The sequence below is a fragment of the Ambystoma mexicanum genome, chromosome 9, assembly GCF_040938575.1.
Source record: "Ambystoma mexicanum isolate Mex_15411 chromosome 9, UKY_AmexF1_1, whole genome shotgun sequence".
Classification (NCBI taxonomy): Eukaryota; Metazoa; Chordata; class Amphibia; order Caudata; family Ambystomatidae; genus Ambystoma; species Ambystoma mexicanum.
The window spans coordinates 624,831,177-624,852,957 of NC_090931.1; the positions used below are offsets into that span (position 1 = coordinate 624,831,177).

At 44.8% G+C, this 21,781-nt stretch overlaps 1 protein-coding gene across 4 annotated transcripts in view; it reads left to right on the forward strand.

Annotated features, from left to right (window-relative positions):
- FLOT2 (flotillin 2) overlaps positions 1-17,941 on the forward strand; it is a 566,437-nt gene extending 548,496 nt beyond the window's left edge. For all 4 annotated transcript variants that reach the window (XM_069615307.1, XM_069615304.1, XM_069615303.1 and 1 more), the window contains 2 exons: positions 9,817-9,966; positions 10,379-17,941. In XM_069615307.1, coding sequence (XP_069471408.1) covers positions 9,817-9,966; positions 10,379-10,411 — 183 coding nt within the window. In that variant the 3' untranslated portion in view covers positions 10,412-17,941. The remainder of the gene's footprint in view (positions 1-9,816; positions 9,967-10,378) is intronic.
- Positions 17,942-21,781: the final 3,840 nt, after the last annotated feature.

A 21,781-nucleotide genomic window follows, 5' to 3' on the forward strand; every position in this document is an offset into this window, starting at 1 on the left:
ACTGCGGGGATGGATGGGAGGGGCGATAAGGAATACGTCGGAGGAACAGCCTGTGAAAGAACGTTACCAGGTAAGAAGTAACTTGTTCTTTAAAGGGATTGTGTCCTCCGACGTATTCCTTATCTTTGACAGACTCCCATAGCAGTGGTATGTAATTGGAGGAGGGAGTGATAGTGTTATGCATCCCTTTAGGGATGGACCGAATGGAATACGGCCTTGCCAAATCTGGTCTCTTGAGCAGTGGAGGAATCCAGATTGTAAAATTTTGTGAATGTATGTGCGGACGACCATGTGGCAGCTGCACATATGTCCCGGACCAGTACCCCTCTCTGGAGAGCCGAAGAGGCTGCGATACCGCAGTTTGAATGAGCCCTGAGATTTTGGGGTGGCTCCTTCCCTGCTAGTCTAGAACATTCCAGGATGGCCAAGATAATCCACCTAGAGATGGTTTGTTTCGTTATGGGTAGTCCCAACTTGTGACCTGCATATCCTACAAACAGTTGTTCTGCTTGCCTGATCCTAGCCATTCTGCTGATGTAAAAGCTGAGAGCTCGCCTAGGGTCCAGCCTGTGTAGCCTTTCCTCCTCTTTGCCCGGATGGGGAGAAGGGTAGAATGAAGGCAAGGTAATTTTCTGAGTAATATGGAATTCAGAACCACCCTTGGGAGAAAATTAGGCTTCACCTGAAGGACAACCTTGTCCTTGTGGAAGATTGTATGAGGGGGTTTACAGGAGAGAGCTTGTAGCTCACTCACCCTCCTAGCAGATGGTAGTGCTACCAGTAGGACAGTTTTAAGTGTGAGAAATCTCAATGCGCAAGAGTGAAGTGGTTCGAATGGAGTGCCCATTAAGAAGTTTAAGACCAAATTTAAGTCCCATAATGGAACCTGGAATGGTTTTGGAGGGTAAACATTAGTTAGACCCTTGAGAAATTGTACCACTAGAGGAATTTTGAAATACGATGGTTCCTCCGCAGTGCGCTTGAAGATAGAAAGCGCTGCGAGATAGCCTTTTACAGTGCCAACTTGAAGGCCTGAGTTTGCCAAGTAGAGTAGAAACGATAACACTGTTGGTGTACCGCATGAAAAAGGGTCGATATTCTCTTCCCTACACCAGCTGCAAAACTTGTTCCAACGGCAGCAGTATAAAGACTTAGTTGCTGGTCTTCTGGCCGAAAGCAACACCTCCATGACGTCATCTGGGAGATCCCAATCCTTGTACCTCAACCTTTCAGAAGCCAAGCGTGAAGGTTGAGGGTTCTGGTGTCTGGATGGAGAACCTGATCTCCCTGCTGCGAGAGAAGATTCTCTTTGAGTGGAAGATGGATTGGAGGGCAGATGGACATATCTAGAAGGTCCGGGTACCACGTTCTCCTGGCCCAATCCGGGGCAATTAGGATCATGGTTTTCCGGAATCTTCTCAACCTCCTGATCATTTGAGGAATAACAGGGACTGGTGGGGATGCGTAAAGGAGTGGGAACTCCCAGTCCACTACGAACGCATCTCCTAGAGCTCCTCTCGGGGGAAATTACCTTGAACAGAACAGATCGCACTTCCTGTTGGTGCTTGTGGTGAACAGATCCACCTGAGGGGTTCCTCAAAGAGCGAAGATCTCTTGAAGGACTTCCTGAGCTAGCTCCCACTCGAGGGAGACTGTGCTCTGCCTGCTCAGAGCGTCCGCTGTCAAATTCTTCTCTCTGGCTAGGTGGACTGCCGATAGAGGGATTCCTTCCCAAATTGCCCAAAACCAGAGCTGCATTGCTTCTCTGCACAGTGGCAGTGATCCTACGCCTCCTCTTTTGTTGAGGTAGTGCATGGCCACCGTGTTGTCCGTCATTATCAGGACATTTCTCCCCTGTACTGATGGCAGGAAAGCTTTCAGCGATAGTCTGATCGCTCTCAGCTCTAATAGGTTGATATGTAGTCTGGACTCCGATGGAGACCAACGACCGCTGATGGTCAAGTCGTTGGCATGGGCTCCCCACCCTGTGAGCGAGGCGTCTGTGACTACTGTTATCTCCGGCCACGGTTGCCAAAACAGTTCTCCTTTCAAGATGTTCTCTGAATAGGCCCACCATTGAAGGTCATGGGCTACCTTGTCCGGAATCCGGAGGAGGTCTGACATTCTCCCTGAGAATTGTGACCACTGACTTCTCAGTGCCCACTGAAGAGATCTCATTCTCAGGTGAGCCTCTGGCACAAGGAAGATGCAGGATGCCATGAGGCCTAGCAACCTCAAAAAGTCGAAGGCTGGGAGACGCTGGGCATTTTGAAACTTGGTGACCATCTGTAGAATATCTTGAGCCCTCACCTCTGGTGGCAAGGCTTTTCCCAGGGAAGTGTCCAGGACTGCTCCAATGAACTGGAGTCTGAGATGGTATCATCTGTGACTTCTTTAAATTGAGGGAGAAGCCCAGTCTGTGAAGGAAGAGGCAGACATAATCTAGCTGGGTCTGGGCCTGTTCCGAAGATACGGCCCTGATCAGCCAATCGTCCAGGTAGGGATAGATGTGGATCCCTTCCCTCCTTAGACCCGCCGCCACTACCGACATCAGGTTGGTGAAGACCCTTGGGGCGGAGGTCAGCCCAAATGGCAGAACTCGAAATTGATAAGAGTTGCCAATTGCAAACCTCAGGTATTTCCTGTGCTTGAGATGGATTGGCACATGGAAATAAGTATCCTGAAGGTCCAGAGATACCAGCCAGTCCTGGAGCTGGAGGGCCTGAAGGATCTGAGAGAGTTACCATCTTGAACTTGTCCTTCCTGAGGAACTTGTTCAATTCTCATAAATCCAGGATGGGTCTCAGTCATCCGTCCTTTTTTGGTATGAGAAAGTAGGGGGAGTACCAGCCCTTGTTCCTGTCCGCTACAGCTACCGGTTCTATGGCACCTTTCTTTAGCAGGTCCATAATTTCCTGCCAGAGGGGCGGATCTGGAACTTTTAGGGAGCTGTTCCCCGGTGGATGACTCTGAGGGATGTGTAGAAAGGGTAGGCAGTAACCTTGGGCAACTGTCTCCAACGCCCAAGCATCTGACGTTATAGCCTGCCATTCCGTCAGATGGTGAGTTAACCTGCCCCCTACAGGTGTCTTGTGTGCGAAGGCCTCAGAGTGGTTTGGGGGCGGCTGATGCAGATGCCGAGGGTAAAGGGGCACCTGCTGCTGCGGTCTTAGTACCTTTGACCCGTCCACCTCGGGTGGATCTTCTTTGGCCTCTTTGAGCCGGCTGTCCTCTGTCTTTTCCGAATGCGGAATAATAGCGAAAGGACTTTCCTCTCCAAGAGGTTCCTGATGGGCGAAAAGGAGTTTGGCGGATAGCAGCTCCTAAGGATTTTGCTGCTCCTTCAGAAGTCTAACTTTTCTAGACTGTCATCCGCCTTTTTCCCGAATAACGAAGAGCCGTCAAAGGGCATATTCAAAAGTCTGGCCTGTACATCAGGGGCAAAGCCCAACTTTCGCAACCACGCATGCCTGCGGATTGTTGTACTTGCGGCCATGGCCCTGCTGAGACTGTCAGCGGAATCAATGCCTGTTTGAAGTGATTCGCACATGGCATCTTTGCCATCTTTAATGATGTTAAGGAAGGCTTCCTTCTCTCCATCGGGTATGCAGTCAGCCGCTGATGAAGCACACTCCCATAATGTGTGACTGAACCTGGCGAGCGTACAGGTGGCGTTGAAGTCCATCAACGCCATACTACAGGCAGAGAAGACTTTCTTTGCCATAGAGTCGTACCTCTTGTCATCCCTATCCTGTGGGACAGTAGGGTAAGCAGTCCTACTGCTGGATGAAGTTGCTGCTTGAACGACCAGGCTATCTGGGGTCGAGTGTTTTGACAGGTATTCAGGGTCAGCAGCCGCTACCCTATACTTTGTCAACAGTCTTATTGACTGCTGGGATAACTACGGGAGTTTCCCAATTAAATGCAATTTCTTTGTAGGGCTGCATGGAAGGGGACCACCGGGTCCTCCTGTGGGCCTTTGTCCAATATATCCGTTAGATCATCCTGTTGGAAAACGGGTGAAGGCGCAGACCAACCCATAAACTCAATTATTCTTGCCATCAGGGTTCTATATGGTGTTTTGGCATGTTCCCCTGGGTCTGGCTTTACAAATTCCACTTCTGGGGAAGTGTCAAGTCCACTTGCCTCATTAAGTGACTCCTGTAGTTCCTTCAGCCTTCTTTCTTCAGAGGTGAAATCCTCTGCAGCAGGCAGTGTGGATCTCTGTAAACCAAAAGTTTCTTGGTCAGAGTCTTCCCTTTCTTCATAAATTGAAGAAAGACCAGGGTATTCTGATCTCTGAAATGGAGTAAAGCCCATCTCTAGGGCCGAAGGAGACAAACTCGTTGTTATTGGACGAGAAAATGTCGAAGTCGACGCCGATGTAACCGGCTTCGAAGGTGCCGAAAATGGCGTCGAAAAAACTGGAAGGGGTCTCGAAGAACTCGAGAGGATCGGGATCCTACTCGAGGGCATCGACGACGGTCTCGGTGTCGTGCCGGAGGCCCTTGAAAACACCGTTGGCTGTGGAGCCTTTGTCCTCTTTGGTCGACGATAGCGTCGAGTCGACCGATGCGTCGAGGAACCCTTCGACAATGGCATCGATGGCGCCGACTCGTGCGTCGAAGGAATCTTCGAAGACGGTGCCGCCTTACCCGATGGCTCATGGCGCTCTCGGGTGGAATGTTTCGGCGGGTGCTGCGACTCGCGGCGTTTTGATTGTTTGGATTTTTCACCCGGGGTATCACCCTCAGCTGTCTTCGAGGGGGTCGAAGCCGCGTTTTCGAAGACACTTAACATTTTCTTTCTGAATTCCTCCCACTCAGCTTGGGAACTGTTTGGTGGGACAGGAAACTCTTTCTGGGGACACCGAAGACGACGAGGAATGGGAACTTCGACGTTTCTTTTTTGAGTGTCTAGATCTCGACGAATGGTGGGAGCTGCTTCGAGATCTAGAATGGGAGTGTTTTCGACGGCGAGGAGACAAATGCCTCGACTCAGCCGACGAAACCTTCGAGGAGGATTTGGTTGACTTACCTCTCTCGAGCTTCCCCTTTCGCACCTTCAGGGCTTTCGCCGTCATGGATATGCAGTCCTCACACTCCGAACAATGGTGCTCGGACCCCAAGCACCATAAACAGACCCTGTGTGGATCCATTATTGACATTTTTTTACCGCAGTCTCGACATTTCTTGAAGCCGGATCGCGGCATCGTAGGTTCTGATGAAGAAGCCATCGAGAACGATAAGGAATATTCGTCGAAATAGATTTAGATAAACCTGACTGAACTGAGCAACAACGTTCCGAGGCCCCACGAAGCGCGGAAAAACGGAACTGAACAACTGACGCAGCGCGTGTCTATTTATGGGCATGGTGACGTCGGCGCCGATACGGTGGCCATCGAGGGACATCGACTCGGCGGACGATGACGCGCAGCGCCCTCTACAGACAAAAATTTCCGAGGCCAGCAAGCTGGAAACGTATTATCAAAGATAAGGAATACGTCGGAGGACACAATCCCTTCGAAGTAAGGTTTATCCACAGCCCTGTCGAAGCCTACGTTTACCTGATGAGGGTAGCCTCCTATATTTTTTGGTGGGTTTTGGACTTTTTTTTTATACTAGCCAATCTTAATCCAAATCCTCACCATGGCTACAGCCAGCACAACCTTTAAAACATAGGCCACAATGGCAACCTGTCAGCAGTTCCTTTCGACGCTGCCCTAATGCAATCTGTTTAAAGAATGGAGCAATTTCAAAGGAGACAAAGAGCTAGACTAATTACTTCTCTGCCAAATTAAGGAGAAGCTAGACCCTCACGAAGCAGGTCCCCTGCGACCCGCACTTAACGCTCTTCACCGTCAGTGAGCAGTCACCATAAGCAGCGAAAGCACTATAGTGAGTTGCCAGATGGCAAAAACAGAAGCATTCTCCCTCCCCGGTTCTCAAAGCGTAGGATCAAAGAGCGCAGAGCACCATCTACTATCAGTCTCTGAATGGCATGAAGACCCCATGGACGATCCGATGGAGCCAGACAATGGGGACGACCCTTTCAGAGATTTTTTCTGACCCTGAGACGCAAAGGGATGAGCCAGAGAGAGAGCTTCTCATGGATATGCCCGACACAGAAAGGAATGACTGGGACCCCAATGTTATTGAGAAGCAGAAAAAGCATGACTGAGGGGGACCCTCCCCTCAGGTTTGATAGTCTCGTTTCACTCCACCATTGCCAAATCGGCTGAGATTTTTAAAATCCAAGTGGCTTCTCAGGAGAAGACATCAGTGCTCTATTAGCATAGGGACAAAAGATGCCAGACAGTACCCACGATTCCGATCCTGGACACAATTTGGGCAATGGGGAAGAGAAGACATTCGTCATTTCACATCTGCATTGGTTGCGAGACCAGATGGAAAAGTACAAAGCCCCCAATTCGACTCCTCTGCGCCTAAGAGGTCACCCTGAGCCTGGCTCTGTGATGACAGTTTCAGCGAGAAAGAGACTGCAGAATCTAACCTCCCCACTGACAGCCCCACCTGACAGAGGGTCACAAAGTCAAGGCCAAGGGCCGAAAAGTATCAACGCATGCCTCATTGGCTGTGAGGGCTGGAAACAAAATGGCGATGGGGAGATATGGCTCCGAATGTCACGACTGATTAAACACCCATCAGTCGAGTTTCAGGAGTAGGCTAAATCCCTAGTTGTGGATGATGGCTGCCAAGAGAAGCAACACCAGGGAAAGGAAAGTTACCATGAAGAGCAACACAGAGAGCAAGGCTGGGGATGTCTGAAGGTTTCGGGAAACAGAGAAATTCGAGAGGGCAAGCCCGTGTGAATCGGAGCAAAAAAGTACAAACACTTTGTATCTAGCTAAACTCACATAGGGCGCTTGTCTGTTTGGGTTTCTCAGGCTCCTGTAGACTTGTAGGCTTTCCCAACATTGGTACAAACATTTTGTATCAACCTGGGGAAACAGGCGAGGTTACGGGACCCTGAGAAATGAGTTTCCAAATGCCCTGTGCCAATAACATGGAATGAAAATGAGCAAGTCTGCCAGAGAGCTGTAGGACTATGGGGAGTCCAAGAGCCACGGACTTTAAACATATAGAAGATCTTCTTTTCTTTCAAATATCAGCATCTGCCAGAAAGACGTGGACTGTTTTAGTCTTGTGGTAAGAGGAAACAAACTGAGGATGTTTTTTTTTAACGTCTGCAAGAAAGATGTTAACTCTTGGATATTGTTTAAATGTTCTTCAATAACGTGCAAGTATTGAGGCTAGGCAGACGTCTGACCCAGATGCCGTGTCCTGGTCCCCCTCGTTTTTTGTTAGTTTTTCGAAAGTGGTAGGGGCAGTTAGTTGGTTATGATTTGGATGGACGATTTATGTTTTGGACTTTGACAAACACCCTTACTTTTAGTTGTGATAGAAATAGGGCAAGTTAGGAGTTGCCTAGCTATGATGGGAGTTTTCTTTTTTTTCTTCAATAAAACCACCTTGAACATGTCATTAAGTCGTCCCACTCCTTCTGGTTGGCCACACTTATTATTGCTAAAGTAATAGCTACTAAGGTTTTGTGAATCCCAACCTCACAAACGCCGGGTATCTTTGAAAGCGTATCCACACTACCTTTCAAAGAGGTTTCCTAATTTTTCATATTAAACCATTTCCTTTACTGTGTTTTATCCCACATCCGGCCACTCTTGCAGAGAGACTTACACACGCTTCATGCCAATGTAGCTTTGTGCTCATATCTCAAAATTACTCAAAATGGAGGGTGGTTTTGATGCATTGTATTGCACTTACTGGAAATAGGCAGAGATGGAACAATAAATTAGCTTGTGAAGTCCCATAAACCTCTTAATCAGGTGGTCGAACTGCAGAATTTGACGCTGATACATGGTTTCATTGCTGCATAGCATTTCCATTTAATTAAATGAAAGTTTTCAATCTGCATTTTGTGTTCTATCATACAGACAAATCTAAAGACGTTAACAAATCTAACCAACTGTTGAACCAGTTGATGTGGGTTACCTGATAGGTTTATGTAACTTATTCTGCTACCAGAAATCGAATGACTCTTTCATGGGAGTCCGATAGCTCACCCCACTATGCAAAAAAGGGGCTAATGCTGTTTGAGAAATATTCCATTTACAGAAGTTTGCAAAGCAACCATTTGGATGTTCATGCATTTGCTTGAACTTGTACTCTGATGTGAGAACAGTCAGCAAGGTTGGGAAAGCCCCCTTGAGGAACAGGTTTTGCTTGAGCCTGAAAAATCTGCCCTTTGGTTCCAGGTTGCTATTCTTTTTATTCACTTTCCTGGCTACCCTTTTTAGGGGATGAGTTTGCCATCGAATTCCGTGTTTTATATATTGTTAAAAATCCATGATGGAGAAGGGAAAGGTACCTTATTGTAATATTCTAGTTCTCCATCCTGCGTATTTTCACTGAATTCATAAATTAACCACCTGCCCTCTCCTATCCTGAATCATATTCAGCAATGCAATTTACATGTTCAGGTCTACTACATGCATCTCTAAAAAAATAAAAATGTTTTTAAAAATGTTTTAAAAAACAACCCTAGATGGCCGTACAGTTAATTTGTGAGAGCTTTTAGCAACCTGCCAAGGCTTTAATTTAAGGTGATGGTGTTGCTAGTGTGTGTCTGTTCATACTTTCTTAGGCATTTACTTTTTATTCTTGGCAGTGGTCGAAGTGAGCTGAAACGATCGGGAGCAGTGCGCCACTAATCTTGCAACCAGTTTCATTATTCCGGAACTGTTTTTTGTGAAGTTTAAGCACATTTCTCCGTTTTACCCCTTGATATCACTTACAGCTAAACTGAAATTATCTGGTTCAACTCAATTGGCTGTCAACCAATGTTGCATGTTGCCATCTTCCTTCCGACTCAGAAGCATACCAAAAAAGTAGTGGAACTGGGACTACAGCAGGGGACTATCACTGATTCTTGGTCTAGTACAGGATTGGATATTGTTTTACAATTCACTGGTATGCTTTATGGAGAAAAATGCAAAAAGGTGAACCAGGCAAGCAATATTCATTGTTATTGTGTAAGGTATTAACAGATTCTTGATAATCAAGTCTTTCTACTAAGTCTTCTGGCATACCACACATGGGAATAGAAAGGCAGTGCTTATACAATGGATATATCCATGATGGAGAACTGGGGTCACAAATAACTTAATATACTCCCTTAGATTTACTGATGACATCCATGAATAATAGTATTTGATAAAATCTTTTTAGATTAGTGTTTTCTAGCACTTGCATTCAAATAGTATGAAAGACTACAAACATCTTCGATTCAATTGCTTTCCTTTAATCTGTAATTGTATTAAGAGAGACTGAAGTATGAGATTATGTACTCGCATTGTGTTATCGCCAAGTTTAGTTCACAGTAGTGCCGTTTGCAGCAGTACACGCCATAATGTATGAGTAATGTCAAAAGAGCAAAGGGTTTTTGGAAGCGTATACTCTGGATTTTTTGATGTGGTGTTGTTAACGTCCCCTTAACGAACACTTACTTGTTCAGTAAATGTGTGTCCCTTTGACACCAAGAGGATCTTCCCAACCAGAAACTGCAGGAGTTGTGATTTTGGATTTGCCATAAACTTTAAAAATGTCCACACACGAATTTCCTGAGACACTATCCAATCTAGCCCTTGATTTACAATTTACTTTTTAAATAGCAATTTACCTAGTACACATGGGTTTCTTAAAATGTCCTGCCCTTCAGACTTGTGCTCAACATTTTAGATACTTGTGTAAAAGTTTAACATTCTTTGTTTCTTGGCAGATTGCAGCTAAGATCGCCGCTCCTCTTGCCAAAGTGGATGAGATTGTTATACTCAGCGGAGATAGCAACAAAGTGACCTCAGAAGTGAACCGTTTGCTGGCGGAGCTCCCGGCATCTGTGCAGGCTCTCACTGGAGTAGATTTATCCAAGGTGAGCCCAACAGCACGTTCTATAGCATGTCAATAGAACAGTCAACTCGAAGGATCTAGTCGCTAGTAAGACATTGATTCCACTCCATGTACATTACTGCTAATGTGTTTCTTAAACTGCATTTTCTCGACGACTGCAGAGGGTGGACTCACTTTAATGCTTCATGCTTTAGCCTTCTCATTATGCATTCCTTTGTGAACTGTTCTGTGTGAATGTAACACCTTACAATATTTTGAGAGTGAAGCATTGCAGCAGATTCTTTTCTGGGTGCAAACGTGTTTACTTTTGCTTTCATCATTCTGGAACGTCTAACCACGTCCAGCCCTTTCAGCACAGATGTTTCCATTTTGGCCTTATGTACTGTTACATTATTTGCCACTCACTGGTCTAATTCTTGTCGCCCTCCCTGCAGATTCCCCTGCTTCAGAGAGCGAATGGAGTCTAGTCATGACGGCGGGACTGTACATCTCGTGATGACCGCTTCTCCTTCTGCACTCTTACATCAACGGCCTTTAAACACTTGGGAACTTCTTGTTTTATATCAGACGGACAATTCAATATTTCTTTTTTTGTGTGTGTAAATCTCTGGTGCCTTATTTTGTAGGACCAGAAGCTAGGCATTTGACATCTTTGCTTCATTTTATTTCATTAACAAAGCTTTGTTTTTAAATGTTATAAATGGCATTCGTTTTTACTTTATTCTAACAGGAACCATCTATTTTCTTTTTTCCCCAACTTTGTCTTGTCGGTGCCTTTTGGGGTCATCTGCCAGTGGATGGCTTTAGTGAGGTTCGGAACTCGACTTCTAGAGCAAGCTATTACCCAGAGGTAGCAGTGAGCCACAAATGCAATTAAAAGGTTTCTGCATCCACCTTAAGAGAAATATTCAGACCCCAGCATGTTCTTTACATAAAATCAACCAGCATAATGTATGTGTGAGAGCTAATGGGGCCATCAGATTCAACCTGCCTCATCCAAACAATATATATAAATCTCACAGCCTCCACAATACATGGGAATCCCTTTCGAAAATGTATACACTCGGATATTTTCAGGAGGTGTGGCTGCTCAAATGCGTACTGTTGCAGAGTTTCCCAGTGTACCTTTTTTAAAAAAAGTTTTCTTCCTCCTACAAGTGATACCCTAGTTATTTATATAGCTCTTTGGATTAAGGCGCTATATAAATGACATTATCATTACTCAAGAATCAATCGTTGCATAATGCACGGTAGTCGGCATATACACTTAAAAACAAACATGCATAAAGCGTTTATTTACAGTTAGGTATTCTTGGGGAAATGGTATTGCCACCTGAACCTACATACCCATGTAAGCTTCTAGATCTTATGCAGCTGTCTGCATTCTGGTCTCCCTCCGACTTCCACCTCCCGCCCAGGTAATCAGGGTTTTTTGCATTTGTATTGTGTTCAGCTGACATGGAAATCGATAGCAGTAGAGTTAACCATTTAGTGTTCTGTACACGCTACTAAATGGTGACTTGGCGGAAGGGGTTTTTGCTGAGGTTAAAAAGTCATGTATGGAAATGGTGCACGATTTGGCATCCAGGCAAGAATGTTGGTGAACTTGCTGTCTAGTTTTTATTATGTTTTTAACTGACTTATGTGGCAGTGGCATATATCTTTGCAGTTTGGCCCTCAGTAATGGCTTAACAGTCCTACTACCTCTTAGATTAAGGGGGTTGCAAGCACTCTGCTCATTATTTGGCAGAATAAGGTCAGCAACCAAAGCCTCCTGTACAGTCAAATCCACAAACTAAGCTACAATAGGAAAGACCTGTAAAGGGCGCTGGTGATGGTTTGCGAGTCTGACATAAATCACCAACTTATCAATGTCCATATCCTTGAGAGCTTCTTTACTTCAGTACTAGAGCATAGAAGTGTTCAGTGTTGGAGGGAATACCTGGAGACTCATTCCTCTGGAAGAGTAAAAGGCAAAAAGCAGATCTACCACTGCAGCAACTAAATGTTGAAGCATCCTCATTTCGAAGTGCCTTCTGTTGCTTTACAAATGCATTGTTCTGGGTGAGCGCACATGCAATGTGTGTGTACCGTAATACTGCCTCTTCAGTCGCTAAAGCAAGACGCACTATAGGGTAGGGACTTTTTGTCCTAATCGGATCAGACTTTGGCGTGCAAGGCCTATGTCTGACACAGGTTTTTGCTGAGCAGCTCTTCACTTGCCATCATATCAAAAGTGGTGCTCACTTTACACAGGGCATTACAGTGGGGATCTACATGTGTTTCTTTCCCTATTAGAATTAGACTGTGGTTCTTGTGACGGTTGTTCAAATCTGTATGTTGTTGCCTCCTTTTACTTGTCCTACGATAAACTGAAGTCTGCTACTGTACTTCGATTTAGTACAGTTTCTGTGCCATCTGTTAAAATTTCTGAGATCATAAATGTTAACGGTTGTCAATGCACAACCACAGAATTGTGTCCAAGTACTACCAATGACCAGCATTATGCTTTGTTGCCGATGATTCTTTAAGAAATATCACATTTTGTGGATCACTGCTCTCATTCTTTCCACTGCTCTCATTCTTTCCTTGGAACAGATAAAGCTGTATGTTTTATCATAGCACCTTTTATGTGAAATCCAATGATTTCAAATGTGCAATTCCATATTTGCTATCAGCCCAATCCTTCAGGGGAAAAAGACTGTTGTAATCAAATAGATGGACTGTTGCAAAGGCCACCCAGCCAAAACAACCTATTAGAACATAACGTTTTTCATTTAAATGTTATTCTTCTGGGCCTGTTCTTGGCCAAGCAGCATTGGCTGGTTTTGTACACTCAAATAGCCTTGCAGAGGTAAATAACTTCTGTAATGCCAGTTATCCTAGCAAAGAGGCTCTCTTACTCTGTGGGTCTTAAAGATCATAACGATGTGAACGGATGCCTGCCAATTTCCAGGGATCTCTTGTGCATTATTCAAATGACTATATATCTAAGTTGCCCGTTTGTTTATTGTGTGTTTATTGCTGCATATTCAACATTTACGTGTGAATGAAGCCAAAGAATGGAAAACGCTGACCATCCATTGGCTTAAGCTAAGGAAATTAATCAAACCCTCTTAGAACCCAGATTCTAGTAGTAGATTTGGAAGTAGCTTCTAGGTGATATGTCAACCACTTTTTTTTTGTTGTGTCTCGGGCCTTTTTGACAGCCAAGGACCGAAGCAAACCCTTTTCTCTCAAATTGTATGTTATTGAAGCATTTGAAGATGGGGTTATTAATTGTTACCCAATTTTAATTTTGAATATTTTTGTATTTTTCTATTGCACTGCAAATCATTGCTGGTCCTCATGGTCTGATTCTGTACAGCCCAATTTTAAGTCTTCGTACTTGATCCATTAGTCAAAGTAACACAGAGCATCACTTTATCCCAGACTGAAGTATGCTCCTGCATACGCTCACGCTTCAGGACAGAGATTGCTTTGCCCTCTTTGGTCAGGGGAAGTGTTGATATGCACACTCCATCTAGCATGTCCCACCGTTGCAGAGACAAGCATATTGGGAAAGCTGTGATATATTGCATATTAAGGATGGAGGACATTAACTCAGCAATTACAGAAACTGAGCGAATTATTGTACATATCAAACGACTGTCTTGCTGCAACATATTGGGGGAAATGCTGAATGTTTTTTTAGTTCAGTGGATCATTCAAGTTTTTTGTTTTTCACAGCGTACCTACACTCCTATATACTGACTGTGGGTTCTGTCTGAATCTAAAAAAAAAAAATCAAGGTCCTAAAATATACTTTTATATGAAAATTGGTGTAGATGGAAAAACAAGTTTGGGGACATGTTTTGATGGCAACTACTGCCATGCCAAGACGATTTGGAACATGGACATATCAGCCCTATAATATGACCTGCTGTAGAAAACAAGAACCCGCTTATATAGGTACATGCAAAGACATCCTGGTGGTAGGCCACAGATTCACATCTAAAGGCCAAAAATGGTATGGAACTAAAGTAATAGACTACCAGGATGTGATCCAGTAAGTCACCATGGCAAGAGACTAAAAGGATATGACCATTAATTGAAATATTATACTGAGAAATAGGCTTCCATGACAATGTGGACATATCAGTTAATGCTGTGATGACGGGTTTGCTCTGAAAGTCTCAGGAAGGAGTGGTGTCTTGGTTTGGAAAACTTTGCCCTGCGTCCTTTTTTAAAAAAAAATTATTTGTGGCCTTTTTTATGTATATTTTTGAGAAGCCTGGTTAGTGTTCACATTTGCATGTTCTGTTTTGATGACAAACTCTTTGCAAAGTTACCAGAAAGCCTTTTGGTTACAGGCACTCTAGAGATGTCACTCAACAGATGTTCATGAGATGTGCAAATCTTTTTTGTTTAGCAAAATATATGAATACATTTTAGTAATATTAGAAGTGTATCTTAAGTGAAGGTTTTTGCAATTACTGATATATACTGCAAGTCTCAGGCGCTTGTTTTTATTGTGCATACCATTGTTTTCAAATTTATTTTAGTACTACTCTGGTATGAAATAAGGTCTTCATGCACATGATTCAGTTAATGGTTTATACTGCAAATTAATTTGTCAATATTTTCAGCTATAACCCTTTTTAACTTCAGAGCATTAGATGCAGTGCTTAACCCGGTTCCTCAAAGCTTGATACCACTCCAGGTCATGGAGTTAAATTTAAGTGAAGGGGACTGCAAACATTTCTGATGTGTTTGGAGATCATTTCTAATTCAAGAAAATGGTATGTTTTTATTGTGGTGTGATTTATCTACCTTGTTAATTACTCTAGCAACTAAATGCCCTGAAACAAATATCAAAGGATGCAATACCATAGCCCAGTGAGGGTCGAAATGTGAGATACATGCCCAGGAGTAGGGCGCAGCACCATCCCCTTATTTTACTAAAGTTAGTCTTAAAAGTCATGTTTTTTTTAAATCTGGTGTATTTGCAAAAAGTGAAAAACACCCTGCCCTCTAAAAGTCCTGGACATATCACTGCAAAAGCTTGTTTATCCCAATTCCAAGGACATTGAAAATAGAATTCTATCTATTGTCTGTTATGGATTTCCATTAAACATGCTCACACTGGCAGAGCAAACTAATCAAATAACTCTGCAATTTTCTTTGATCTGTGATGCAGAAAGCATCAACTTGGGACAATTCTGCCCAAAGATGGCTCACCTGCTCAGAGCTACTTGGGACAAGTCCCTTTGAAGAGCTGCAATATAAAAGTCTTTGTTTTCCGTCCATCAATGATTGATTGCATCATGCCATTATTGTATCCTCGAAGAGTTGTGAAATGCTGCAGAGTCAAGGAAGGACCCCTCTCAATAATCCAGCATCACAATCAGAAACCCAATAATGTGCGTTTGTGGGTACAAGTATATGTAATCATATTACCATAGGGACTTGCCCAATGCAATTTAGCTCTGTTTTGGAATATCTCCCAGTGGCCTTGCTATTCGTGAGGCGAAATTAGGCAGTTAAGGTCCAGCCAAACGTGGATCTTTGCAGCATTCTTATGCAATAATTGTGTGGTACTTTGGAACCCAAAATGCGAGGATTCGGAGGAAGTACAAATACTGTGACTGATAGATGACTCTGAGAAAAGAGATGGGTTGAGTAGAATATTAAACTTTAATTTTCAGCATATTAATTGTGAACAGAAAGATTTAAAGATTGTCTTCACTTAGTGGTCTTGGCACATTTGTTGAAATTCCTTGGCATCTAGTTTCTGGAATGAGGTGCTGTTCTGAGGTTCATGGACTAAATCAAGAGTGGCTGTGACTTCATGAATAATGGGCAACGTTTGAAATGGCTTCCCACACCAAACCATGCTGCAGGGTGAGTAGGTGGGTAGCCTGCTTGCTGTATTGACTAAACTAACTGGGCTTACTGCCAGGGTACAAACGAGAAGGCATACTATTAACACATGGGCATTAATTAAATCCTTAGTCTTTTTCTTGGAAGGGAAGTTCATAGTGAATTGTAGTCCAACAAAAAGTCCCCTTAGTGCAGTTACTAAACTGTTATGTTGATTCCCTCCTACGGGATGACATTTTACATATAAATTGATGGAACAAAAATTCTCTTGACTTTTGGTGGTTCAAATGCCATAAAAGATAACTTTGGTATCTATTCAAGTGCTGACCAACTTTCATGCGCTTAGCAAATGGCGGAAATGGAATGCTGCCAAAATTGAACTGTTGATTTGAAGAGCTACAAGTATTACTTGGAACCACATTTTTTAGCCCCAGTACCTCACCTGTAAATCAACGATTTGAAAGTTATTGACTCCTATTACAAGATTGCATTTTAAGTCCTGCTTTTCACAGCCAAAAATCATTTTATTTCTTAGGCCTGACATTCCAGCAGTCACACGGCTGGGTTTATGAATGTGTCTTTCACAACACTTGGATGACTACTAAATGCAGCACCTAACCTCGTATTAAAGCTTCCTCGCATAGTTCACCTCAACGTCGGCTGCATTGGTTGCTGAAGGCAAGCCACATCCTTATTAAATCCACTGTCCAGAGGCTTTCTCTCCAGGAAACTACCAGACCCACCTAAGAGTCAATTTAAGAATGGGAAGAGCATGGTGGATAATCAACTTAGGTGCGCACCCTTGCGGTTGAGCTACAAAGGGAAGATCATGTGCCAGAGCGGCAGCTTTGACACAGTAGATTTGTTCTGGATGTCCTCTTCAAAATCTCCCCTCTTCCCAGTGATGCAATCAGCTGAGCACTGTCCCCTTCAGTTCCTCAGGTTAATGCTCAGCAACAGAGTGAGGCTATTTGGGACATACCATACTGCACCTGGACCTGTGTAGCGTTGGGCAACTCAGATTGAAAGTTAGTGTGAACAGGTTTCAAAGCAGACTCCTTCATAGATGGACACTGTTCTGCCTTTGCTATTGGTGTTTCTTGCACCTATTGTTTTTTTTTCTCATTCTTTTTTGTATAACATGACACTAAATTTTACATTTGGGCACTGAACAGACCCACCATCAGTCAGCATTAAATATCAAACCATGGCACAGGTTGTCATTTAACGTCTCTATGACCTTTCATTACATGGTTTGTGAATTAAATCTTCAAGTGCCTTGAAATCCACTTTGAACCTCACTGATTAACCAATGAGTCCAAAGAAGAAATGGAGGGGGGTGAAAAGGTTGTACAAAATGTGGAACCCATAACCATTTAAAGGGGAAGAACCGATCTAAGTTGTTAGTCCACCCATTGGCTTCCTCAGTTTTGTTAGTGTAACAAAGCCCAATATCTCAGAATTAACTCTTTAGATCGACCATCTGCATTATGCACTCGTTGTCCCACCTTCTCCATCATTTCAAGAACATAATGTGCTATGCTGATTGGGGTGATCTTTATTTTATGTTGTGGCCTGCACCTGTCAGGAGTGATTGAAGGAGTACTTCTCACCATGATCTGTTTCTTTAAAATTATTTGCGTTTTAACAAGTAACCAGAAAAGAAGGGGGTTCTAAATAGCTAACAGCTTGGGAGCACTTAATGTCAAATCTATGCAGACAAAAGAATATATTGGTCTTGCAAACCATTTGAGATTTGGATAAAGTTAGAAAACCATTGCTTCTTGTCTATGCACTGGTTAAAATCTCATGTTCCAGCCAAAAATCCTGATGTTGAAGTTATATGGTGCACAGAACAATATCTTATTATGCATTGAAAAGGCACGGTTAAACACTGGAACAATTCTTGCTGTTATGGGGTCAATTATGGCTTGTTGAGAATATATTGTACACACTACATGAAGAACAAATCGTTTTACAACTTAAAATGTCTGGGAACTCCCTGTTTAATATGACTGTTATATTACATCACTTGTACCTGCATGTGCTGTGCCTCCTGTGTTCAAGTGGGTCCGCCTAGGATCCTGCCATATTTGAATGTTTCATCCATGTATAATAAAGTATGTTAACCACTATGTTCATGATTATGCACACATTCTTTTGTTTTGCACAGTTCCTTATGCAACTTCTTTCCTGTAATGGACATCTGGAAAATATTTTCATTTTTCTCAATCACCTTCCATTGATGGCAGTGGAACACTGCACAATTTATTTGTCTCTCCGCATGAACGCCACCAAGATGTACAAATTCTCAAATGCAATTTCTTTTTTCTGCCAGCATTAGTACATTTTTGGATCTGCAGTTGCCGGTAAAGTTCTTAACCATCCACAAATGTTGCTTCAAACCACTAGATGGGGAAGGGAGAAAGGACAAGTCATGGAAAGAGTAAATGAAACCACTGTTCAACTGAGTAGGTTAGCTTCATGAGTAGGTTAGCTTCATCTTAGAATGAAAAGCAACATCAGTGGACTTTTGCATTGTTTACCCCTTTTTAATAACTTTTGCGAATGAGTGACCTGAGCCATAGGGAGGTACTGTCATTTAAGTCAGCTTCTTGGCTGCTAAGTTAAATCTGGTTCCTGGTCTTCTCAAATATTTGTTTTGAAGCCCTTGTTATGCAACTGGGATGTATACTGCACACACTGGACTATTTCCCCCAGAGCACTTGGAGATCAGGCAAGTGGCAGCAAACACTTACCCACCTTCCTGATTTTCTATGCTCTGGTGGACAGATGTATAGAAGGCCAACCTAGTTTAATGACAGGGGCAACTATGGGAGCTGTAGCCAACCCAGTTCAAGGTAGGTAGATGAGTGGTGTAGACTAAGTCTCATGAGGTGGTGAGCTCGTAAGGGGTCCCCAATGAGTACTTAAATTGTTTAAATGTAATCCCTGATTTTGCACTTTGTTATAGAAATATGAATTTTTTGAGGGGATGGTGTCCTCTGATGTATTCCACATCTCTGACAGCACAGCTGCAGTCATTACCTGCTTCGGAACATTTTCGGCAGAGGTGGGGTCCTGTGTCGATGTCAATACGTTGTTCCTCGAGGGCCTCCGTCGAGGGTCAACATCACCGGATGTTATATATAGGATGCACGGCGCCCATAGCCTTAGTTGGAGTTTTTTCCGCAAACGTGTTTGCTTCGGAATCTCAGCGCGCTCGATTGTTCTCTTTGATAGCGATGTCGTCTTCTACTACCCGAAGTCGGGCTTTAAAAAAATTTCGGGACTGCGGTTCGAAGATGTCCATCACGGACCCGCATGACATCTGCCTCTGGTGCCTTGGCGAAAGCCACGCCACCGACGACTGCGATGATTGCCAGTCCCTGATGTCTAAGGCCTTATGGGAAAGTAAGAAGAAATTGATTTATGGGGCTTAGACACGCCACCTACGTTTTAAAGTCCGCTGAGCTTTCAACCGATGACTCGAGGGGCGACTCTCCATGTCGGCAAAAATCCAGGGAGTCTGAGTGGTTCCTGCCACTCCACTGCCTCTTCGAGGCACTCTAGGAAGCACTGTCACCGGTTGCCTTCCTCGTCGGACTCCGCCAGATGGTTGACTTGTCCCACCAAGTCTTCATCGCGGGTTGAATGGGATGCATTCCGCCAGCAGATGATGGCGATTTTTGAATGGCAAGACACAGTTCCGGCTGCGCCTTCGAAAGAAGCCTGCAGGGAACGGGCTTGGTCCACCACTCGCACGCCTTCGAGCCCGGGCGGTTGGCGCGATCATCGGGAGCTGTCGAGGTCCCGCTCAGACAAGGGAGATTGCCATAGCCGTGCCAGGTCCCGGTCCTCGACACCATCGAGACCGTCGGAACCTATGAAGCCTTCGAAGAAGGCGTTGACGCCATTGGTGCCGTGTCCGTCGAGGGATGCTCTCGGGGGTCCGCTCTCAAAGTTGTTGGCACCTCGTTCAACGCTGATGCCTTCGACGCCATTTGTGGAGGATTTTTGCTATGGAAGCTCCGCGGAAGGCTCTCAGTAAATCTGAGAGGTCTGTTTTTAAGCCCTACTCTGGATTTGTTCCAACCTTTGGAGTATATTTCAATCTAGGAGGAGGAACAGAGGTGGAGGAAGGGCCTGATGATGAGATGGTTGTGCCTCCTGATGACCTTTTGTCGGGGCACAGTCAGATGGAGGAACTCCGTCAGTCCTTGCATGATGCCAGTGGTCTTGACACCTCTCCGGAGGTGGAGTTTGGCAGGTCTGAGCATGGAACACATGCCGAATCCTCCTATAGGTGTCCCATGTCAAGGGTGACTGAATACTTGGGGTGGTCTGCTCCACCTGTTGATTTAGATCAGGATGTTCTGACAGACATCCTGGACCAAAGTCCACCCACTGACTCGGTGTTGCCATTTCACATGGCTTTGCAAAGAAGGGTGGTGGCAGCTTGGACTGCTCCGGAGAGTCTCCTGGCAGTGAATAAGTCTCTTCCGAAAAAATATCGCCCAGCCAGTAGTGACCCCCTGCTACTTGTCGATGCACCCTACTCCGGAGAGTTTGGTGGTGCAGGCGGTTATGGCCCCCGCGAAGCAGGCTGCGTACCCTACCACCCCTGCTGATAGGGACGATAAGCGCTTTGATGGTTGGCTGCCTTCAAAGCCATACCCCCAGATGAAAATACCTTCTACGCCCAACTCTGTTTGTGCCTTGGCGAGATTCACTCACACTATGTGGAATTGTTTATCTTTGGCAGCTGAGTATACTCCCGAAGGGGAAGAACGGGATGGTTTTCTAGCCCTCGTGCAAGACGGCAAGGATGCCATGTGCGAATCCGTTCATTCGGGTTTGGATACGGCAGACTGTCAACTGGTCCATGGCTGCGAGCACCATTTGCGTGGTTGCAGAAGTCGGGGTTTGCTCCTGATGTGCAATCCCGGCTTCTGAACATGCCCTTTGATGGGGTCCATCTGTTTGCTGCAGCTTTGAAGGTTAGCAACCTCTCAAGGCTCTCGTCAGCCTTGCTGCCAAAGTCTTTGAACGCTGCAGTACGTCAACCTCCGCCTTTTTGTCCTAGGGGACAGCAATGGAGGGGAGGTTCCTTTCGGTACTACTCTGACTGGCAGCTCCTCTGAATCTACCCAAGGTAAAAGGGCCACCGTAGGAGTACCAGAGGTGGAAAGCAAGGGACTATAGGTGCCAAAGCCTCTTGGGCAGTTGCCTCTTTGCCCTCAGGCACTGATGCAGCAGCGTCTGCTCAGTCATGAGGCCATGTCCCCATGGTTCGCCGGTTGGGGGCAGACTTGCGCAGCATCTTGGAGAATGGCAAGCCATTACTTCAGATGTGTGGGTTCTGGAGATCATAACCCATAGCTATTGTCTTCCCTTCCAGGAGAGGCCTCATGACAATCCACTGGGAAGCTCTCTTTGAAGCGTCCGGATCCGCTCCTTCCGCAGGAAATCCTATCCCTGCTGGAGAAAGGTGCCGTAGAACGGGTGCCTGTAGCAGAGAGGAACAAGCAATGGTATTCCCCTTATTTTTTGATCCCGAAAAAAGACGGATTGAGACCCATCATGGACTTGCGTTGTCCTTCCTGAGGAGCTTATTCAGCCAAGTTCAAGATGGTAACTCTTTCTCAAGTCCTCCAGGCCCTTCAACTTCAAGATTGGTTGGTGCCTCTCGACCTCAAGGATGCTTACTTTCATGTGCCGATTCATCCCAAGCACAGGAAGAACCTGAGGTTCGCGGTTGCTGGCTCGCTTTTTCAGTGTCGGGGCCTGCCATTCGGATTGATCTTTGCCCCGAGGGTCTTCACCAAGCTGATGATAGTGGTGGTGGCAGCGTATCTCAGGAAAGGGGGGGGGGGAATTAACATCTACCCCCTACCTGGATGATTGCTTGAGCAGGGCGCGCTCTCTCGAGCAAGCCCTAGATCATCGGTCTGTTACCTGCCACTCCTTTAAAT